The 20,586-nt window shown below is 48.2% G+C and overlaps 1 protein-coding gene across 1 annotated transcript in view; it reads left to right on the plus strand.

Annotated features, from left to right (window-relative positions):
* LOC120404066 (E3 ubiquitin-protein ligase RNF213-like) overlaps positions 1-20,586 on the plus strand; it is an 81,757-nt gene that overhangs the window by 27,286 nt on the left and 33,885 nt on the right. Inside the window, exons 11-19 of the mRNA XM_039536074.1 lie at positions 2,023-2,143; positions 6,252-6,352; positions 7,458-7,631; positions 10,841-11,016; positions 11,373-11,469; positions 11,571-11,685; positions 13,009-13,192; positions 16,239-16,450; positions 17,902-18,003. Of these exons, the coding sequence (XP_039392008.1) occupies positions 2,023-2,143; positions 6,252-6,352; positions 7,458-7,631; positions 10,841-11,016; positions 11,373-11,469; positions 11,571-11,685; positions 13,009-13,192; positions 16,239-16,450; positions 17,902-18,003 (1,282 nt within the window). The remainder of the gene's footprint in view (positions 1-2,022; positions 2,144-6,251; positions 6,353-7,457; positions 7,632-10,840; positions 11,017-11,372; positions 11,470-11,570; positions 11,686-13,008; positions 13,193-16,238; positions 16,451-17,901; positions 18,004-20,586) is intronic.

Here is a 20,586-nt window from a genome sequence, read left to right on the forward strand (position 1 = left end):
CTTCTCTCCCTCTGTCTGTCCACATCCCTGGGCTGCTTCCCCTTCGGCTCCTCGCACCAGCTAGGCCCTTCCCCTCATGGCCTGCAGCCTGGCAGACACTGGGCTGGAGTTCCCTTCTGCTTCCCCGGCCTGCCCAGCACTGCGCTGTCCCTGGTGCTAGTTTCCCAGCTCTGGAGACAGACCTTCCCTCTCAAAGGCCCAGGACAGACTGCCTCTCTGCTCCCTGAGCAGCCTTTTTATAGGACGGAGCCTGGCCCTGATTGGCTACCTCCAATCTGGGCTCTGATTGGCTTCCAATAAGTCCTTCTCCGATTGGCTGCCCACCTGTGCAGGCACACTGGCCTGCTGCAGCCCATACTCTCAGGGAGTGGGGCAGCTGCCCCACTACACTGGTCTACATAGCAGATAAAAGCCCATTACTTTGCCACTGTGTTACTCTGTGTGACAGACAAGAAAGGCGGAGTCAGCTCTCTCTTCACAGCAGCTCCAATCAAGCAAGGCAGAATGGAGCTGATTAAGCAGGGCTGTGCCTAATTTGTGAGTGGGGCAGGGCAGAAAGGCTAATTAAGCCATTAGTCAGAGCCCACAAACAGGCACAGGAAGGAAGCGGAAAATGGGGAAGCAGGCAGTAAGGTGAGAGAGAGAGAGAGATTGCTCTCCCCTGCTTGTTACAGGAGCTGTATATACTATGAAGATGTTGAGAATTCATTTGTAAATAAACTGCACAACCTGTTGGACCAGCACATGGGTCTCTGAGTAGTTTGTAGACCAGACCAGGACAGAAGGAGGAGCCAGGAGGCCCTGTTACACTCTGTTAGTTCAAATTATAAAGTAAACATCCTTGATCCCTTCACTAGTCCCTGACATCCCTCTTCCTCACCCTTTGTGATGCTATTTACACCTGTGCAGATTGGATGTAAATCTCTGCTAGGTCAGACTTCTCTCACACTGGTGGGAATGCTTTACACATGTGTAAATGATGATGCAGAGCACCAGTCTATAGAGGATCAGAGCAATCTTATGACTAAAGGTTCAGTACATTGGCTCACAGCTGGCTGCTTGTGTTACTCACACAAATCCTGCCTTTGGAAAGGTGCATTTTAATAATGTAGAATTGGGTGCATGCGCTGGAGAGTGGCTTCCCCAGCTGGGGAAGGAGAATGAAACTGGAACAGGAACAGAGAAGGAGATGCTCAGGGGAATGGAGAGCCTGAGGACAGGAGACTAAAGGAGTTTGGCTTGTTGAGCCTAACACAACGAAGGCTGGAAGGGGATCGGGATTGATCACTATAGATACATTGGGAGGGGGAGGAGTGGCTGTAAACACCAGGGAGGGTGAAGAGCTATTCAAGCTAAAGAACAGTGTTGGCACAAGAACAAATGGGGACAAACTGGCCATGGCTGACTTTAGGCTGGAAATGAGAAGGTTTCCAGTCATCAGAAGGAGGGAGGTTCCGGAACAGCCTCCAGTAGGATTGGCGGGGGTGTGGGCAAACACTCTAACTGGTTTGAAGATGAAGCTTGATAAGTTTATGAACAGGATTATCTGACAGGGTTGCCAGTGATAGCAGGGACTGGACTCCACAGCCCAAGTTGTCCCTTCCAGTCGTACATTCCTTTTAAAACCTCAGCTATTACTTGTGTCATGGCCCTTTCTTCAGAGCTTGTTCTATCAACAAAGCAAGAGCAAATCCACTTAGAAACCTTTGGCCATATTCCCACTGAAGCTTTCCTAGCTTTATGCAGATAACAGAGGAAAGGACAAAGGTTTTTTTCCCTTTGATTCCCCCTTGTATCCACTTCCCCTTCCTTTTGTAAAGTGCCCTGAGCAGTGGGTAAGGAGCATCCCTGACTGCAAGCCATCACACCCAGCCTGGAGGGATTGTGAGCCAAAGGCCCTGTTTACATGTTCAGTTCCTATATCCAGGTTGCTGGTTTTGTCCAAAGATGTGGGGAAGAATTATTTTTCCCACCAGACAAGGCTCAGCTACTCGCAGTGAGGCAGTTCTGTCTCTTTTTCAGACACCAGTGGAATTGCACCAACATCGTCTACCTGCTCATCGATCACCTGCTACACGATGAAACCAACGTGGACGAGAAGCTGCTAAAGGTCGTTGTGAAGCAGTTTGTCTTCCTCTGGAACGTAGGTGTATAAAATAGTGCCCCACTGCCCCTTTGAAACCTCATTGAACGAGAGACTACAGCCCCTAGGCCCCAGCAGAGTTGGGAAGGAGGACTGCTGAAAAACATTTTTCATCCAAAACTTTTTCTGGAGAAAAATACAGATTTGGAAATACCAAAATACTTCCTGAATTCATGTTGGTTTTTCCAAATTGTTTCAGTCAGAAAAAAACTACAAAGAAAAAAAATCGGGGAAAAGAATCAAAACATTTCCATTTTTTGGTTCAAAATAACTGTTACATTGCCAAATTTCCTTTAATTTTATTTTTAATACAATTTTTTAAATTAAAAATGATTGAAATGAAACAATGTTTCAGCTTTCTCCAAAATGTTTTGTTCCATACTAAACAAATTTGACACGAAGCTCATTTTCTCCCCGATTTTTTCACAATTGCCAGTGAACCAAAAAATCCATTATTCACCCAGCTCTAGAGATGATTCCTGTCCTCAGGATTCACCCAACCCTATCCTTCACCCACATGGGACGTGGTGTCCCCACCAGGGATCAGGAGGTAGCCTGTAGGTGGCCCAAGCTGCACTGACCCAGCACAGTTTCCCCACTTACCGTCCCCAGCCCCTGTGCAGTGATATTACATCCAGGCACCAGGGCCGGATTAACATTATGAGGGGCCTAAGGCTAACGGGAGAGAAGGGCCTAACTATGAGTTACACATTGCAAAAAAATTGATGAAGTCATCAAACATGTATCCACATACATATTTACATATTTATTTATGTAAAATTTTATTCTACTCTCACTTCAAACAAACCATTTTTTTCCCTAGCTTTTGCTGTGGCAGAGTCATGAATGATGTAATCGTAATTCAAAGACCTGATGATTTCATTCTCAGTGCTCAAGAGGGACAAAGTACTAAGATGCTCTTGAGTCATGGTGGTTCCGGGGACATTTTTGACCCATGTTAGAAGAGAGCAGGAACATTCTCCACTAAAGTTTGTGATCATTAGTGACAAATACAGCCATAGTGCAGTTTCAACATTTGGGAAACCTTCTGTCACATTGGATTCAGTGATAATAGATTTGCTTTTGTCATCTTTTCTCTCTATATCTGAGAGTGATGTGAATTCAACAGATTGAAGAAATTCTTTAGTAAAATATACTGGGAGATCATCTGGGTACTTCTTGATACCTTCACGGATTTCAGAACTTGAAATGTTAGGTGAAAAATTTGTCAGTACACAAAAGATTTTGTCAATATTTTCATAAGCCTTGATCTGATGTTCTAATGCAGGGGTTCTCAACCAAACATGCTATAAAAACTCCATGGCCCACCTGTGCCACAATAACTGGTTTTCTGCATATAAAAGCCAGGTCTGGCGTTAGCGGGTAGCAAGCAGGGTAATTGCCTGGGGCCTCACGCCACAGGAGGCACCGTGACGCTAAGGGCAGGTCTTCACTACCCGCCGGATCGGGGGGTAGTGTTCGATCTATCAGGGATCGATTTATCGTGTCTCGTGTAGTTGCGGATAAATCTATCCCCGAACACGCTCCTCGTCGACTCCAAAACTCCAGTTCGTGAGAGGCAGAAGCGCAGTTGATGGGGGAGCAGTAGCGGTCGACTCGCCACCATCCTTGTGGCCAGGTAAGTCGACCTAAGATACGCTGACTTCAGCTACGCTATTCAGTGTAGACCAGTGTACGCTATTCAGTGTAGAGCAGGGCTAAGTTTTTCAGGCTTCTGCTTCAGCCCCGGGTGGCGGGGCTCAGGTCCCAACACTTCAGTCCCATGCATTGGGACTTTGGCTTTCTGCCCCGGGCCCCAGCAAGTCTAACACTGGTCCTGCTTGGCAAACCCCCTGAAACCTGTTCGGGGCCCCCCAGAGGGCCCCAGACCTCTGGTTGAGAACCACTGTTCTAATGAACTCTTCAGTTTGTCGATGACTGTGATGAAGGTATTAACTCTGAAGGCCTCCTTGTCACTGGATGAGTGGCCAGTTGCATTGTCGCATGTCTTGTGACTTTTGCGGCGTTTGGCTGACATAATCATGGTTAGCAGTCCTTGCAGCCCCCTGAATTTCATACTCATCAAAAATATCCTGTATTTGTTAAAGAACAGTTCCAAGACTTCTCATTAGGTTTACAGCAGCGGAAAGGTCAATCTGAGCACTTTGTAAGCTTAGACTGCACCTGCTGAATGGCTGAAGTATATCATTTCAGACCTCACACAAAATATCAGTTTCCAAAGTGTGCATTGCATCACTCAGGATCTTGGCATCTTTTCGTGTTGCTGATTTTTAAGATTCATCATCCTTGATGCTCTCTAGCGCATCAAGGATAGTGGAGTATCCCAGAAGAACTGCATCCACAGCTTCAGCGTTGGCACTCCACTGTCTGCCTCAGACTGATTTGGCAATTGGGCATCCCTTTCGTAGTGAATCTCTAAGAATCATCCAATGATTTTTCTTCCTCTACTTCCTCACCACCAGATTTAGTAGGAGGAAAAAACATTAGGAGAGGAGTTCCTTTCACCGCTGCATCTTGTCTTTGCCATCTTTCTTTGGCCTCCTTCAATTTCTGCCATCCTCCTTTCTTCGACATGGTTTCTATTGTCCAGTGTAGGCCAAAGTTCAATATTACTTGGGCCCACAAACAGTTACATAGCCCACAAAGACAAAACCACAGCCATCATAAATTGAATTCACAATCTCGATGGATGAATTTGTACAAAGCAATATCTAATGAGACAAAAGAATTCTGATGTCCCCGCTACCATCGCTCATCTGTTACTTCAATATGGAATGGAGGGCCTACAGTAGGGCCTAAAAATAGGAGGGCCTAAGGCTATAGCCTTATCAGCCTATGGGCTAATCTGGCCCTGCCCAGCCCTCTGCAGTCCTCCCCCCAGAATTAGAGCCTTGTACAGGACAGAAAATCTGTTCGGCAAAAGATTTTTAGATTTGGAAATTTGGCTTCATTCCAAATTGGAACAAAAGATGAAAAATTCAAAATTTCCACAGAGAAAAATTGGGGGGGAAATAATTAGTTTGGTGTTGATTCAAATGTTTTAATTTTTCATATTTTTAGTATTAGATTATATAAAATATATGGGTATTGTTGTGTAGAATATAATTTCTGTGTTTCAGGGTTTTGATTTTGCAGGAATGCAGACAACGTCCATTAAAGTTTTTTGTTTAGCCAGTAATCCAGTTTTCAATCAACAACATGGTTTGGCCAGCCATCCTCAGCTGGTATGCCCGGCAATGGAGTTGACTGCATAACATTAGGCACCCAAGTTTGCAATGTTTGGCCACAGGTCTCTCTGAAAACCTTTGTAATCTTAATTCGGCCCCCCAATGCTTCTGCTTTATGGTACAGTCTTTAATTACATGATCATGTACCCATAGGCACCGACTCCATGGGTGTTCCGGGGCTGGAGCACCCATGGAAAAAAATTGGTGGGTGCTCAGCACCCATCGACAGCTCCCCGTGGCCCCACCCCACCACCCTGCTCCAGCTCACCTCTGCCTCCTCCATGATTGTGCCCCCACGTCCTGCTTCTCCCTGCTCCCTCCCAGCGCTTGCGCCGCGACACAGCTGATTCACAGGATGGGGAGGAGGGGGAAACATGGCATGCTGGAGGAAGAGGCGGGGCCAGGGCAGGGATTTGGGGAAGGGATCCAATAGGGGCAGGGAGGGGCGGAGTTAGGGCGGGGACTTTGGGGTTGGGGTTGGGATGGGGGCGGGGCTAGGGGTAGGGATTGGGTGGAGTTGGGGCGGGGCCAGGGGCAGGGGGCGCGGGCACCCACTGGCGCCGGAGAAAGTTGGTGCCTATGCATGTGCCATGTGTTCTGTCAGGCTCCTGCCTGGAATGAGGGAGAATATTTAAGGCTCTGGCTGGGACTCAGGAGATTTGGGATCTAATCTGGGCTCACACACCGACTTCCTATGTGACTATCAGAATGCATGCACTAAAGGAGCAGAGTTGAGGTTGAATGGGCAACCTTGATTCTGGCATTTCCTAACTTTTGAGTGCTTGCTTTTGCAAATGTAACTTTTTTAACACTTCTTTTGTCACATAGAATGTAATGACATTCACTATGCTTTATTGTAGCTATTGTACAAAATTGAAGACCATAAACCAGCAAAGATTTTTGAAGTTGTAACAAAATTGCTGAAGAGATGCAGCAACAATGCTGCTACCGTCTATCTTGTGTAAGTTGAGCAAACAAGCAAAAAAGACCATTGTGGGTAAATTTCCAGCAAAGGCATTTTTAGCAGGCAACGTGTCTATTAATTACGCTTGCAAGTTAGTTTAGCTCCTGACAATATTTTTGTTATTTCCATGTACCATGGCATGCCTAACTCAGCATTCATTGTTGTGCCCAAACATATGCAAAACGTTTTGCATTATGGGCCATGGCCATGAACGATTCCCCCTCCTCTGAGCACCCCCTTGTGGTTGGGCACCTTCACACCAGGACTAATGCCCCACTTCTCCTCTCAGGCCCTTTAGGCCTCCCCAACAGACTCTCTTGCCTCAAAAATACTCCTCCTTGGGGCCAACTTATTACAAAAATCTAGTGCAAAGAATCTAGAACAAGTGTCCCAAAACATTGTCCATTTATAACCCACAGCACATATAGTCCTTAAACTCCCATGACAGCAGCAGCGTAGCACATACCAGTCTCTGGCATCTTCCACCACACCGGGGCTCTTTGTCGGTCCTCTCCTGTCCTCCCAGGAAAGCCACCCCAGCCCTTCCAGCTGGAAAGTAACCCCACTCTTCCCAGTGGTAACTCCCCTGGAGATCACCCTCACCAGGGGAGCATCCATCACTTCTCCTGTTACACTAACTTTTTCCAGTTCTTCTGGGTGGTAATGTCAGTGGGTAAGCTCCTCTAGTGCTCCCCTTCCCTTCAGCCTTCTCCAGCCCTCTGTTCCTGGCTCTTTGGCTTGGGGAGGTCAGCCAGCAAACCCTTCTGCTGCTCCCCTGCCTTCAGCCTTTCCCCAGGAACCTCCTGCAGCCTCCTTCAGGGACTTCCTCCCTCTCTGATTCTCCCTGATCCTATATAGCCCCAGGTGCTGCTCTGCCTTTTCATTGGCCAAACTGAAAGCACCTGTTCTGGCAGAGGGGAGCAGGCCGTTTCATTTAAAGGAGCCAGACATCCTGTGACCATTGCACTTATGTATATTGCCATGGAGCTTGGGCCCAGCTATGCAAGGCTTTATTATTTATTTATTTATGGACTCTGTAAGGCACAAGGCAGTGGACAATCAGACCCCGTGAATTGCATCTTGCTTTCATGGTGTCTTTCAGGAAGGGCGTGAACGAGTGCAAAAGCTGCCAGAAGGAGATCACTGACCCGGCTGAGCTGCCCTGCGGTCACATTTTCTGCACCCAGTGCATCTGGGAGTGGAACATCAGGCAGTGCAAGATCTGCAAGGAGAGCGTCCCTGAGGATTACATGCCCACCGCCTCCCAGATCACCAGGTATTGCACAGTCACCTGACTCTGTGATTTGGGAGACTTGTTTAGCAATAATATTCCTGCTAATCTCCAATACTGACAGCGTGGCCAGAATGATTGCTTTTCTTCCACACCCCTCCACTACATTGCTGTGAGCTCTTAGAAAAATGGGCCACTCCCTCTCCCAGATTGTTAATGCACATAGCGCCTTGTTCTGCTGAAGGATTTGCCAAGATTGGTCTGTCCATGAACAATGACTTTAATGGGACTCTGCACATATAGGGTCTGCGCACACTGATCCCTTTGCAGGACTGGGGGCCCGGGATTGTAAATATCTGAAGTTTTCAGATTATAAAGGTGGGCATTCAGTGCTGCTTCCTACTCTGGCCCCTTTGTAAAGTACCAGTGGCACAAAGGGACTGAAAGCGGATGCATCTCCCCACATAGAGCTGATGTAGAGTAGCATTTTCCAATGTGGCTGTAGGATTTAGGAACCTAAGTCCCATTAAAAATCATGCTTTTGAAAATGGCATCTGTGCATAGGCACTGACTCCATGCAGGGGCGGCTCTAGACATTTCGCCGCCCCAAGCGCCGGTCCCGCGGCTCCGGTGGACCTCCCGCAGGCATGCCTGCGGAGGGTCCACTGGTCCCGCGGCTCCGGTGGACCTCCCGCAGGCGTGCCTGCGGAGGGTCCGCTGGTCCCGCGGCTTCGGATCAGCTGTTCGGCAGCAACCCACGGGGCTGGCCGCAGATCAGCTGTTCGGCAGCAACCCACGGGGCTGGCCGCAGATCAGCTGTTCGGCAGCAACCCACGGGGCTGGCCGCAGATCAGCTGTTCGGCAGCAACCCACGGGGCTGGCCACAGATCAGCTGTTCGGCAGCAACCCACGGGGCTGGCTGCAGATCAGCTGTTTGGCAGCACACATGGGGCTGGCCATGGATTAGCTGTTCGGCAGCAACCCACGGGGCTGGCCGCAGATCAGCTGTTCGGCAGCAACCCACGGGGCTGGCCGCAGATCAGCTGTTCGGCAGCAAGCCACGGTGCTGGCCGCAGATCAGCTGTTCGGCAGCAAGCCACGGTGCTGGCTGTGGCTTCAGCGGTCCCCACCACTCGCTCCTCTCCACCTCCACTCCTCGTCACTCGCCCTTAAGGCAGGAGGTGAAAGAAAGGAGCGAGCAGCAGGCGGGAGGTGCTCAGAGGTGGGGGTAGAGAGGAGTGAGTGGTGGGTAGGTGGGGGGTGTCTTTGGGGAGAGGGCAGAGAGGAGCAAGCGATGGCGGGGTGGGGGGAGCCTTGGGGGCGGAGAGGAGCAGGTGGGAGGCACTCAGGGGAGATGGCCTTGGAGAAGGGGCAGAGTGGGGGCAGGAAGAGGCAGAGTGGGGGTGGGACCTTGGGGAGGGGGCAGAGTGGTGGTGGGGCACCCTCTAGCAGAAACAAAAGTCAGCACTTTGCCAAGCCTGGCCTTGCAACTGATGCAGAGCCTATGTATGGGGCACAGGCGACTGGCTGCAGAACATCCATCTCTTAGCGCAGGGGCAGGGCTGGCCCCGTCAGGGCCTTGGATCCAGCCTGCAGGATTGCCAGCCCTGCACCGCTCCCGGAAGCAGCCGGCACTGCGGCTCCTGGAGGGGAGGCAGGTGGCTCCACGCGCTGCCCTTCCCTGCAGGCACCGCCCGCTGCAGCTCCCATTGGCCTGGAACAGGGAACTGCGGCCAATGGGCACTTCGGGGGAGGTACCAGTAGGCAAGGGCAGCACGCGGAGCCCTCTGCCCCTCCTCCAGGTGCCACAGGGACATGGTGCCAGCTACTTCCGGGAGCGGCGCAGGGCCAGGGCAGGCAGGGAGCCTGCCTTAGTCCCACTGCACGCCATTGCCACTTCAGAGCTGCTCCAGGTAAGTGGTTCTGGGCCAGAGCCCACACCCCTCCTGCATCCCGCACCCCAACCCCCTGCCCTGAGTCCCCTGCTGCACCCCAACCCCCTGCCAAACGCCTCCTGTACCCCAACCGCATGCCCTGAGCCCCCTCCCGCACTCCCTCCCGCACCCCAACCCCTTGCCCTGAACCCCTTCCTGCACACTGCACACCCTCCCGCACTCCACACTCCCTCCCGCACCCCAACCCCCTGCCCGAACCCTACATTCATGGTCCTGAATGCAATTTCCACACGCAGATGTGGCCCTCAGGCCAAAATGTTTGCCCACCCCGTCTTAGCATCATAGCCAGCTGGTCCATTCACAGGCAGCCCTAAGCTATGCTGGAGGCCCAAAGGCCACTAGCTGGTCCCAGGTTCAGAAAGCTGCAAGTGACTCCTCTGTGCTCCCCATCTTACCTTCACCCGGTGATTACAGCACCCGTTGGAGGACTGAGCCCAGGGCTCCAGTGTTAGCAGCCAGCTTTTTCTGATTTTATGTAATTATTTTTAGATAAATTTTTAGGAGCCATAAATGGTTTTTTAAACATTTTCTTGGAATTATGGAAGCTGTCACCAGGTAGTGCTGTTACACACACTGCTTTTTCACAGCATGCGAGCAAGTTTCAATTCTAGGGAAGACAATGTGTGGTGTTGTTTTGCGGTAATGCAGAGTTTTGGGTAGGGGGAGCTGTGTGAGCAGCAGAAGAATTTGCTGTCTGCCTTGGGCTTATGTTTAGAGCGGACTGTCTCCCTAAGAACCTGGTGATTGGCTTTGGGCTGACATTCCTGGGAGAAGGGCTGAAATGAGGGATAGAATCTGGCAACGTTAACTCCAAGTGAATAAAGTTGTTTTGCCCAGATTGTGGAATAATTCATATCGGGCAGAAATTATTGACTTTCCAGGATCAAGTCTACCCACAATCATGTCCTCTTATCTTTAGCAAGAGTAATGGAGCTATGTGCATGTTTCAGCACAGAGAGATTTGTAGATTGATAGATTTTTAAGGCCAGAAGGGACTGTTGGGCCATGAGGCCAGAGAATCTCACCTGTGATGTCTACATCATGCACATAACTTTAGCTTGAACTATAGCAGATCTTTTAGAAACGTATTCAGTCTTGATTTAAAGATTTCAAATGATGGCAAAACCACCACTTCCCTTGGTAACTTGTTCCAATGACTAATCTCTCTCACTGTTTAAATTTTTTGCCTTTTTTCCGGTTTCAATTTATTTAGCTTCAGCTTCCAGCCATTCTGATTTTGTCTGGTACCTTATATACTAAAATAGTGACATTTAAAAAAAAATCTTTTTCTCACCCTAGGGAGGCAGTTGCAAGTCACAACAAATTCAGGAGGAAGTGCAACTCCTTCTTTGTGGAGTTTGTCGGTAGTTACTGTTTTGGGGACAAAATCCCTCCATCTGCAGAGATCATCAAACAACTTATTAAATTTGTGGCCTGCAAACCTTCTAACCCAGAACATCAAGAGATTAGAAAGGGTGAGTGATGTGTGTAATACAGGAACGGCTCGATCCCGCCAATCCCAGTTGTTCAGATATCCTGAGTCAGGCCCCAAAACTCATGAGAGTGACTTTAAAATCATGAGATAAAAACCCAAACAATAAATATGAGGTTCTTTTTATTTGCCTTCTGGTGTTGGAGCTTTTAGGGCAATTCACACCAGCTGGGGATCTGACCCATTGACTCCAGTGAGGCTATGGCTGGTTCACACCAGCTGGGGATCTGACCCATTGACTCCAGTGTGGCTATGGCTGGTTCACACCAGTTGGGGATCGGGGATCTGGTCTCGTGCTCAGAAAAAAAAGAAGTAATCCTTTCTACTCTTTGGTTTAAGTGTACAAACCAACGAGTGACTTGTCGCCCTTTGAAGAGTGCATGGACCCGAGTCCTACTGTCAAGTCTTCCCTTTTGAAAATGCTGCTCCGATGCAGGTTAGTTCCAGTGCTTCCTCGCAGCCATATTAACTCTATTTCACTCTCAGATCCATGTTGGGTATATTCAGTTTTTATAACTTATGTCCATTTCCTCCTAGACTAGACGATGTGAAGGAACACCTGGAAGGCTATCTCTCCAGGATGGAGGAAGTATTATCATTAAATCAAAGCAGTCGTGATGATTTCTATTTCATGGTAGTGTGCTGCTTTGAGGTGAGTCCCGTGAAGAGTCTGTAATAAGAGGATGTAATAAAATGTGGACATTTTATTACATCCATAATAACTGTGTTAAAAGAACAGTTAAGGTTGCAAAGTCAAGTTACTCCAGTGTTAGGAAATGCTAAAATTAAGGTTACCTGTGCAGTCTTCACTTCTTCTCTGGTATATGCATAACGATACAGTCTGCAATTACATAATCACATACTATTTTCTCCACAGAATCTCTGCCTCGTTCAGTGTATGAATATTTTTCTTATTATTATTAATGTATTTGTATTATTGTAGTGCCTAGGAGTACTAGTCATGGACCATGATCCCACTCTATTAGGTGCTGTGCAAACTTATGTGGCCCCAGCTTATTCTCTGCACACCATCCAGACCCTGCTCTGAATACAGAATTACTACCACTGTGATGCTCTCGCTATAGTATCAGAGCTTCACAAACGTTAATGAATTGATCTTCACAAGATTGGTGTTCACTACACCCCTGTGAGATTAGGTGATATTATGCCCATTTTACAGCTGTCAAACTGAGACACAGAAAGATTAAGGCCAAATTGCCAGAAGTCTCCACTAATTTTGGGTGCCCAATTTGAGATCCCCAGGGCCTGACAAGCAGAGTACTTAGCATTTTTATAGCATTTTATGTGTTCATAGCACAGCTCCTGTTGACCTCAGTTGCAGCTGTGAGTGCTCAGTACTTCTACAAGTCAGACCCAGGTATCTCACATTGGGCACCCAGAAAAGGAGAAACAAACAAGTAATGGCCAGTTTTCCCTTTTTCAGAAATAACTTTGGTACTTAGGGGCCTAAATCTCACTGACTTTCAATGAGACTTAGGGGGAAATTTTCAGCAGTGCCCAAGTCACTTAGGAGTCTAAGTCCCATAGATGTTCAGTGACATTCAGCACCTGAATCACTTTGGCACTTTTGAAAAATGTATCTGTAGGCTCATAGATGCTGGGAAGCAGGAAGAAAGGAAGGAGCAGAGAGGGCAGAAGGTGTGTGTGTGTGTGTGTGTGTGAGTGGGGGGGGGAGGGTTTAGAAACCAAGGTGGGGAGAAGTGGATGAGGGAGAGAGACAGGAGCTCTTACCCCCAGGCTGTTATTTTTTATTTTTAATCAGTGGCTCTGTTTCAAAATGACCAGAACAATTTTTCGTATTTGTAGCCTTTTAAGTTAACGTCTGCTGTGTGGTGTGGGGAGAAGGGAAAAGTTGAGTCACTAAATAAAAACCTGCCCAACCAACTGCATCCCCTTCACACAGAGGTACTGTCTGTTCACCACTGTACATTTTTTAAAATTCTCTCTTGAACAGGATTTTATGTATTCCTCCTTTCAAGAAGACGCCAGCCAGAATTCGGAGCACTTGCTCTCCACTGCAGATCTGTCTGCTCCCAGCTCTGCCACCGTCACCAGCATTGAAAACCTGCAGTTCATTGCTAAGCTCCGACTCGCCATCAGTAACGTTGCAGCTGTGCTTGGCAGAGAGCTGCCAAGTGGTGAGTGGAGTTTCTAACTGTTTTCCAGTCGTGCTGGACATCAGGAGAGATTGGTTAGAGAACAATACAGCTCCATGGATGTTGTTTGCTTTAAGGATTATGTTTGTATGGCAAATGAAATTTAATATGGATAAATGTAAAGTAATGCACATTGGAAAATATAACCCCAACTATACATACAATATGATGGGAGCTAATTTAGCTACAACGAGTCAGGAAAAAGATCTTGGAGTCATTGTGGATAGTTCTCTGAAGATGTCCACGCAGTGTGCAGCAGCAGTCAAAAAAGCAAACAGGATGTTAGGAATCATTAAAAAGGGGATAGAGAATAAGACTGAGAATATATTATTGCCCTTATATAAATCCATGTGTACAGATGTGGTCTCCTCACCTCAAAAAAGATATACTGGCACTAGAAAAGGTTCAGAAAAGGGCAACTAAAATGATTAGGGGTTTGGAACGGGTCCCATATGAGGAGAGATTAAGGCAGCTAGGACTCTTCAGCTTGGAAAAGAGATTAAGGGGGGATATGATAGAGGTATATAAAATCATGAGTAATGTGGAGAAAGTGGATAAGGAAAAGTTATTTACTTATTCCCATAATACAAGAACTAGGGGTCACCAAATGAAATTAATAGGCAGCAGGTTTAAAACAAATAAAAGGAAGTTCTTCACGCAGCGCACAGTCAACTTGTGGAACTCCTTACCTGAAGAGGTTGTGGAGGCTAGGACTATAACAGGGTTTAAAAGAGAACTGGATAAATTCACAGAGGCAGCTCCAGGCCCCAGCACACCAAGCGCGTGCTTGGGGCGGCATGCCACGGGGGGCGCTCTGCCGGTTGCCGGGAGGGCCGCTGGTCCCACGGCTTTGGTGGACCTCCTGCGGCATGACGCCGTGCTTGGGGCAGCGAAATGTCTAGAGCCGGCCCTGTAAATTCATGGTGGTTAAGTCCATAAATGGCTATTAGCCAGGATGGGTAAGGATTAAAAAACAGATGGCCTTGAACAAAACACCCACACCAGAGTACACGGGGGAGTGTCCTTTTCCTCAGTCTCTCACCTTGTGGTGTGAAAGTCTGACAAACAAATGTCCCTTTAACACACCAGTCCCCTGTCCCTCCACCGCACCCCACTCACAGTTGTTATCCTTGGTCAGTGAAGACCCAGAGTTCAGAGGTGCATCGGTGTGAGTTCACCTCCCATCCAGAGGGTGCAGACATCCAGCAATGCCTCAGCTGTCGCTCCACCATTGGCCACTGACTCCACCACTGCTCGCTGTGCCGTCAGCCACTTTATTGGCCACTTGCTCCACCAGCTCACTCCGCTGTCGGTCGCTCTGGCAGCCGCTCACTCCTGTGTCAGCTGCTCTGACATCACTCACCCCACCACTGACCTCCACTGCAGCCTCTGGAATGTATTGAGGTCCCACCACTTAACGCAGCTCTCAGTGATTTCAGCTGTTACTGGGGGAGCCTCGTTGCTAGTGCAGGCTGGGCAGCCACTTTTACCAGAGACGCTGTCCCATAGCAGCTCTGATGCTTGGACCTGGTTATCGGTGATTCCAGCTCTAATGATCCAAAACAAAACTCTCAGCTGAATCTTAATCAGTTCTGTCATTAAACAGTGGAGGGGGGAAGGACAAACGGTGTCTAGAACTCTTCGGCAGAGCCCACACCACCATGCACAGACACCTGTCCTCACCCTCTCACCTCTCCACTGGGCTTCAGCGCTCCCACCCCCTGCTTCACAAGTGGAGTTCAGTTGAGGTTGAGCCTCTCAGGCAGGGTATGCCAAGCTCAGATCTGCTGCCCTCTGTTCACACAACAAGGATAATAAAACGTTATCACTCCTGCACCCAATACCAAAGGGATTTGCAGTCCAACACCAGCTAAAAGTGATCATTTGGGCAAAGCGGCTCCGTCATGCTGCACATCTAGGCAGAGTGGGCGTGTCTATGCAAACTAGGTCGGCTCGTGACGTCTTCTCCCCCAGCTCACCACTAGATATCAGTGGAGAGCTCATTCAGACTCTGCTTACAGATCTTTCTGAATCGGAATATTTTATTACATGAAATATTTCAAGATTTTGACTTTTCCTCATGATTTGGGACAAAACAAATTTAGAAATGTCACAATTTTCCACAGAACAGAAATTCTATTTCCAACCAGTTCTTATCGTTACTGAAAAATGCAACTTTAAAGGGCAAGAAGAAAAAAGTGTGGTCCCTACAGAAACAAATGTCCCAGCACATTTAGCCAGCTGATTTTAGTGAAATGATCTTTCCCCTCAATTTCACTTGGTATGAGGTCACCAAATTAAAAGAGACAGGGTAAAAGCTTCTTTAAATGAGTTTTTAGAGTATTTAAGTCAGAGTAGATGTCTCTTTCTCAAAGCTCCGCTCTAGCTCAGCCAGCAGTTATTGGGCCAGATGCAGGAATCACCAGGGCAGATTCTCTGGCCTGGGTTATTCAGAGATTACCAGATCAGAAGGGGATTATTGTGATCATCTAGCCTGACCTCTGTATAGCACAGGCCAGAGAACTTCCCCCAAATAATTCCTGGAGCAGAACTTTTAGAAAAACATTCAATCTTGATTTACAAGATTATGTAGGAGACTGGACTGGGTGGACACAATGGGGCCTTTTGACCTTAAAATCGGTGACTCTATAAAAGTGGCTGACCTCTTTGAATGCTGTAGGCTCTACCAGACCAAACTCACTGTTGCCACAAAATTAATGGTGGCATCATTTACTCCTACAGGATGAATTTTATCCATGAAGCAATTTTCCACTGGCAGTAGTATTGCATTTTATAGCTGTAAATCTTCACTTCAGACGAGTTAATGGAAGGACTGTTCCTTCTGGTTCAGATGCAGTGTATCTATTTACATGGGATCTTTCTTGACTTTCTCCTTTTTTCACCTTTTATCTAAAATACTATGGTAACATTACCACAGGGATTTCATTGCGTATGAGGTTTGAACAGTTGTGAAGCTAGGCAGCAATATTGCATTGGTTTGGGGCTAATACTGAACTCTGCTTGACAGCTGCAGACCAGAAAACATGGACCAGTGCTGAAACTGCAGAGAAACAGTCCCAACTTGTGAATTCCATGAAAAATCTGGTTGAAAAGGCCCAAACACCTTGGCCTCAAATATTCCTTATTAGAAATCTTCGTAATTTCTATGGGATGAACATAATGCAGAAGATTCTTCGGCGAGAGCCATGGATTTTACTCAGAGGGATTGAGACTTCACAGGTAAGCGGCTTCCAAAGTCAACAGAATTTTATGTTTACAGAAACTGTATGAATAATTTGCATCTCCTTTCTGTGGGATAGTTAATTCAGGAGACCCATATTGACCTAAAAGCAATTTTGTTCTTTTTGATAAGCAAAAAACTGCTCTAAACCACAGAATTGGTAAAACACGACCTTTGTGCTTTTGTGTTTTACTTTCAAAATGATTTTGGTATTTAGACTGAGAGCTCTTTGTGGCAGGGACTGTCTCTCAGTACATGTCTGTGCAGCGCCTTGCACAATGGGGCTCTGATCTTAGTTACTGTGGGCAGGTTTACACTTAAAACACTGCACTGGCGCAGCTGCCCTGCTGTAGTGCTTTAATGAAGATGCTCTACGCCAGGGGTCTCAAACACTTGGCCACATGCGACCCACGGAGTTACTTCCTATGGCCCACCATGGGCACCGACTCCACCGGCAGCCAAGCTCCCCTCATCCCTCTCCTCCCCCTCCCCAAGCGCGCTGTGTCCCTGCTCCTCCAACTACCTCCCAGCGCTTCCCACAGCCAAACAGCTGTTTGGCGGCGCTTAGGACTTTCCAGGAGGGAGGGGAGAGGAGCGGGGATGCGGTGCACTCAGGGGAGGAGGTGGAGAAGAGGTGGGGCCGGGGCGGCGATTTGGGGAAGGGGTTGGAATAGAGGCGGGGAAGAGGTGGGAAGAGGCAGGGCAGGGGCGGGGCCTCATAGAAGGGGTGGAGTGGGGAGGGGCCAGGGGCAGAGGGGGGGCTTTAACCAAAGTAATTCTAAAAGTAAATGCGTGTTTTGTCATTTGAGTGAGGTGCATTACTGAGTATTTATATTTTATTAAAACCCTTCTTCGCATTATAGTTTTTAAAAAGTTAATACATTGACTTTAATAGCATATTATATTACTCTTCATTTTTTCATTTTTGACTATACTTTTGTATCGTTGTATGAAAAGGTGTCAGTGATGGGGCCCTCAGCCCAATGTAGTAGTCCTCTTGTGGCTCTCATGGTGTTTTGAGTTTGAGATCCCTGCTCTACGCTGACAGGAGAGAGCTCTCCCATCCGTGTAGTTAATCCACCTCCCCTACAGGCGGAAGCTACATCTGCAGGAAAGGCTCTCCTGCTCGTTGATATAGCAGTATCTAAATGGTGGATTTGGTTGGTACAACTACATTGCTATGGGGCACTGATGTCAGTCACTGTGTGTCTGTGCAGTGCCTGGCACTGTGGGCCCCAATCAAAATCATGGCTTCTAGACACTGCCATAATACAAATAATAAAACCAATAAATAAAATAAAAATAATAATAAAATACATGACAAACATTTTGATTAACCTTCAAATGTAACTGGTCTGGTAGGGTTCTTTAGCAGCCTCTTGCTATAAAATGATGTGCCTTAAATAATATTTAAACAGCTTCTTCATAACAAACGTATTTATTTCCATAGGACATAAAAATCAGCTCCAATACACCATTGATGCTTGTGACTCTAGACAGAGCAAGAGTCCACATTAAAAACACAGACTCTGAAGAAGCCAAGCAAATAACAGTGAGTGTCTGTTTTCTGTTTTAATGGAACACGGTTTGGTTTGTGATTCTGAACGAGTGAAATTCACCCCTGTGCAGAGAGCCGGCACAATTTACACCAGCTGAGGATCTGCCACATAGGACCTGAATCATAGGACTGGAAGGGACCTTGACAGGTCATCTAGTCCAGTCCCCTGCACTCCTGGCAGGACTAAGTATTATCTAGACCATCCCTAACAGGTGTTTGTCTAACCTGCTCTTAAAAATCTCCAATGACGGAGATTCCACAACCTCCCTAGGCAAATTATTCCAGTGCTGAACCACCCTGACAGTTAGGAAGTTTTCCCTAATGTCCAACCTAAACCTCCCTTGCTGCAGTTGAAGCCCCATTGCTTCTTGTCCTGTCCTCAGAGATTAAGAAAAAAAAAATTTCTTCCTCCTCCTTGTAACAGCCCTTTACATACAGTAACTCCTCACTTAAAGTCGTCCCAGTTCACGTTGTTACATTGCTGATCGGTTAGGGAACATGCTCGTTTAAAGTTGCGCAGTGCTCCTTTATAACATTGTTTGGCAGCCACCTGCTTTGTCCACTGCTTGCAGAAAGAGCAGCCCGTTGGAGCGAGCTGGTGGGGGCTTGGAACCAGGATGGACCGGTAGCCCCACTATCAGCTCCCTATGCGGCAGCCGCCCACTAGGCTATTAATTGCTGGCAGTTCAGCTGTCCCTCCCCCCACTGCCATGTGCTGCTCCTGACCTCTGCCTTGGAGCTGCTTCCTGGAGCCTCCTGTTTGCTGTGCAGTGGGGGGGGGGGCTGTCAGGGTGTCTCCCTGCTCCTGCACCCCGCTTACCCCATTTCCATAGAGCGAGGGGTGGGGGAGCGGGGAATGACACGACAGGGCTCAGGACAGAGGGAGCTTCCTGGCAGTAGCTTCTGTCTCAACTTGCTGATCTACTTAAAAAGGCAGTGTACTTAGAGTGGAGTCAGCACATTTAAAGGGGCAATGCGCATTTCTCTCTCACACAGGGTGTGTGTCTCTGGCCTGGTCTACACTACGCGGTTAAACCGATTTTAGCAGCGTTAAACCGATTTAACGCTGCACCCGTCCACACAACGAGGCCCTTTATATCGATATAAAGGGCTCTTTAAACCGGTTTCAGTACTCCTCCCCGACGAGAGGAGTAGCGCTGAAATTGGTATTACCATATCGGATTAGGGTTAGTGTGGCTGCAAATCAACGGTATTGGCCTCCGGGCGGTATCCCACAGTGCACCATTGTGACGGCTCTGGACAGCAATCTGAACTCGGATGCACTGGCCAGGTAGACAGGAAAAGCCCCGCGAACTTTTGAATTTCATTTCCTGTTTGCCCAGCGTGGAGCTGTGATCAGCACGGGTGGCGATGCAGTCCCAAATCCAAAAAGAGCTCCAGCGTGGACCGTACGGGAGATACTGGATCTGATCGCTGTATGGGGAGGCAAATCTGTTGTATCACAGCTCCGTTACAGAAGACGAAATGCCAAAGCATTTGAAAAAATCTCCAGACAGAGGCCACAGCAGGGACTCAGCACAGTGCTGTGTGAGAAGCATAACGGAAAGCCAAAGAATCAAATGGACGCTCATGGAGGGAGGGACGGGGTACTGAGGACTCCAGCTATCCCACAGTCCCCGCAGTCTCCGAAAAGCATTTGCATTCTTGGCTGGGCTCCAAGTGCCTGAAGGGTCAAAAACATTTTCCCGGGTGTTTCAGGGTGTATGTCGTCAATTTACACCCTTCCCCCCACCCCCGAAAGAAAAGGGAAAAAAATTGTTTCTCTCCTTTTTTCAATGTCACCCTATGTCTACTGCATGCTGCTGGTAGACGGGGTGCTGGAGCGTTAAACAGCAGCGTCCTCTCCTCTCCTCTCCCTGGTGGCAGATGGTACAGTGCAGTAGGACTGGTATCCGTCCTCGTCATCAGCCCGTGAGTGCTCCTGGCTGGCCTCGGTGAGGTCGACCAGGGGCACCTGGGTAAAAATAGGAATGACTCCTGGTCATTCCCAGCGGATGGTGCAGAACGGCTTGTAACCGTCCTCATCATAGCAACTGAGGGCTGAGCTCTATCAGCCCCGCCCCCCCCTATCCCCCCGTCATGTCTAAAGAAAAGATTCTGTACTGGCTGGACTATCATAGCAGCTGGAGGCTTCCTCCCCCTCATTTTATCTCACTAAAAAGTCAGTGTTTCTTATTCCTGCATTCTTTATTACTTCATCAGACAAATGGGGGGACATTGCCACGGTAGCCCAGGAGGGTTGGGGGAGGAGGGAAGCAACAGGTGGGGTTGTTGCAGGGGCACCCCCTAGAATGGCATGCAGCTCATCATTTCTGTGGGATCTCTGGGGCTCTGACACGGAGCGGCTGTGCTCTCTGGTTCTCTAGTACACTTGCCCCATATTCTAGGCAGGACTGACTCTATTTTTAGACAAAACATAGGAAGGGAATGACCCAGGGGGTCATTCCCATTTTTGCCTATGCGCCCCCGGCTGACCTCAGCGAGGCCAGCCAGGAGCACCTATGATAGCAGCAGACGGTACAGAACGACTGATAACCGTCATCTCATCGCCAATTT

This window comes from Mauremys reevesii, linkage group 4, assembly GCF_016161935.1.
Source record: "Mauremys reevesii isolate NIE-2019 linkage group 4, ASM1616193v1, whole genome shotgun sequence".
Taxonomy (NCBI): Eukaryota; Metazoa; Chordata; order Testudines; family Geoemydidae; genus Mauremys; species Mauremys reevesii.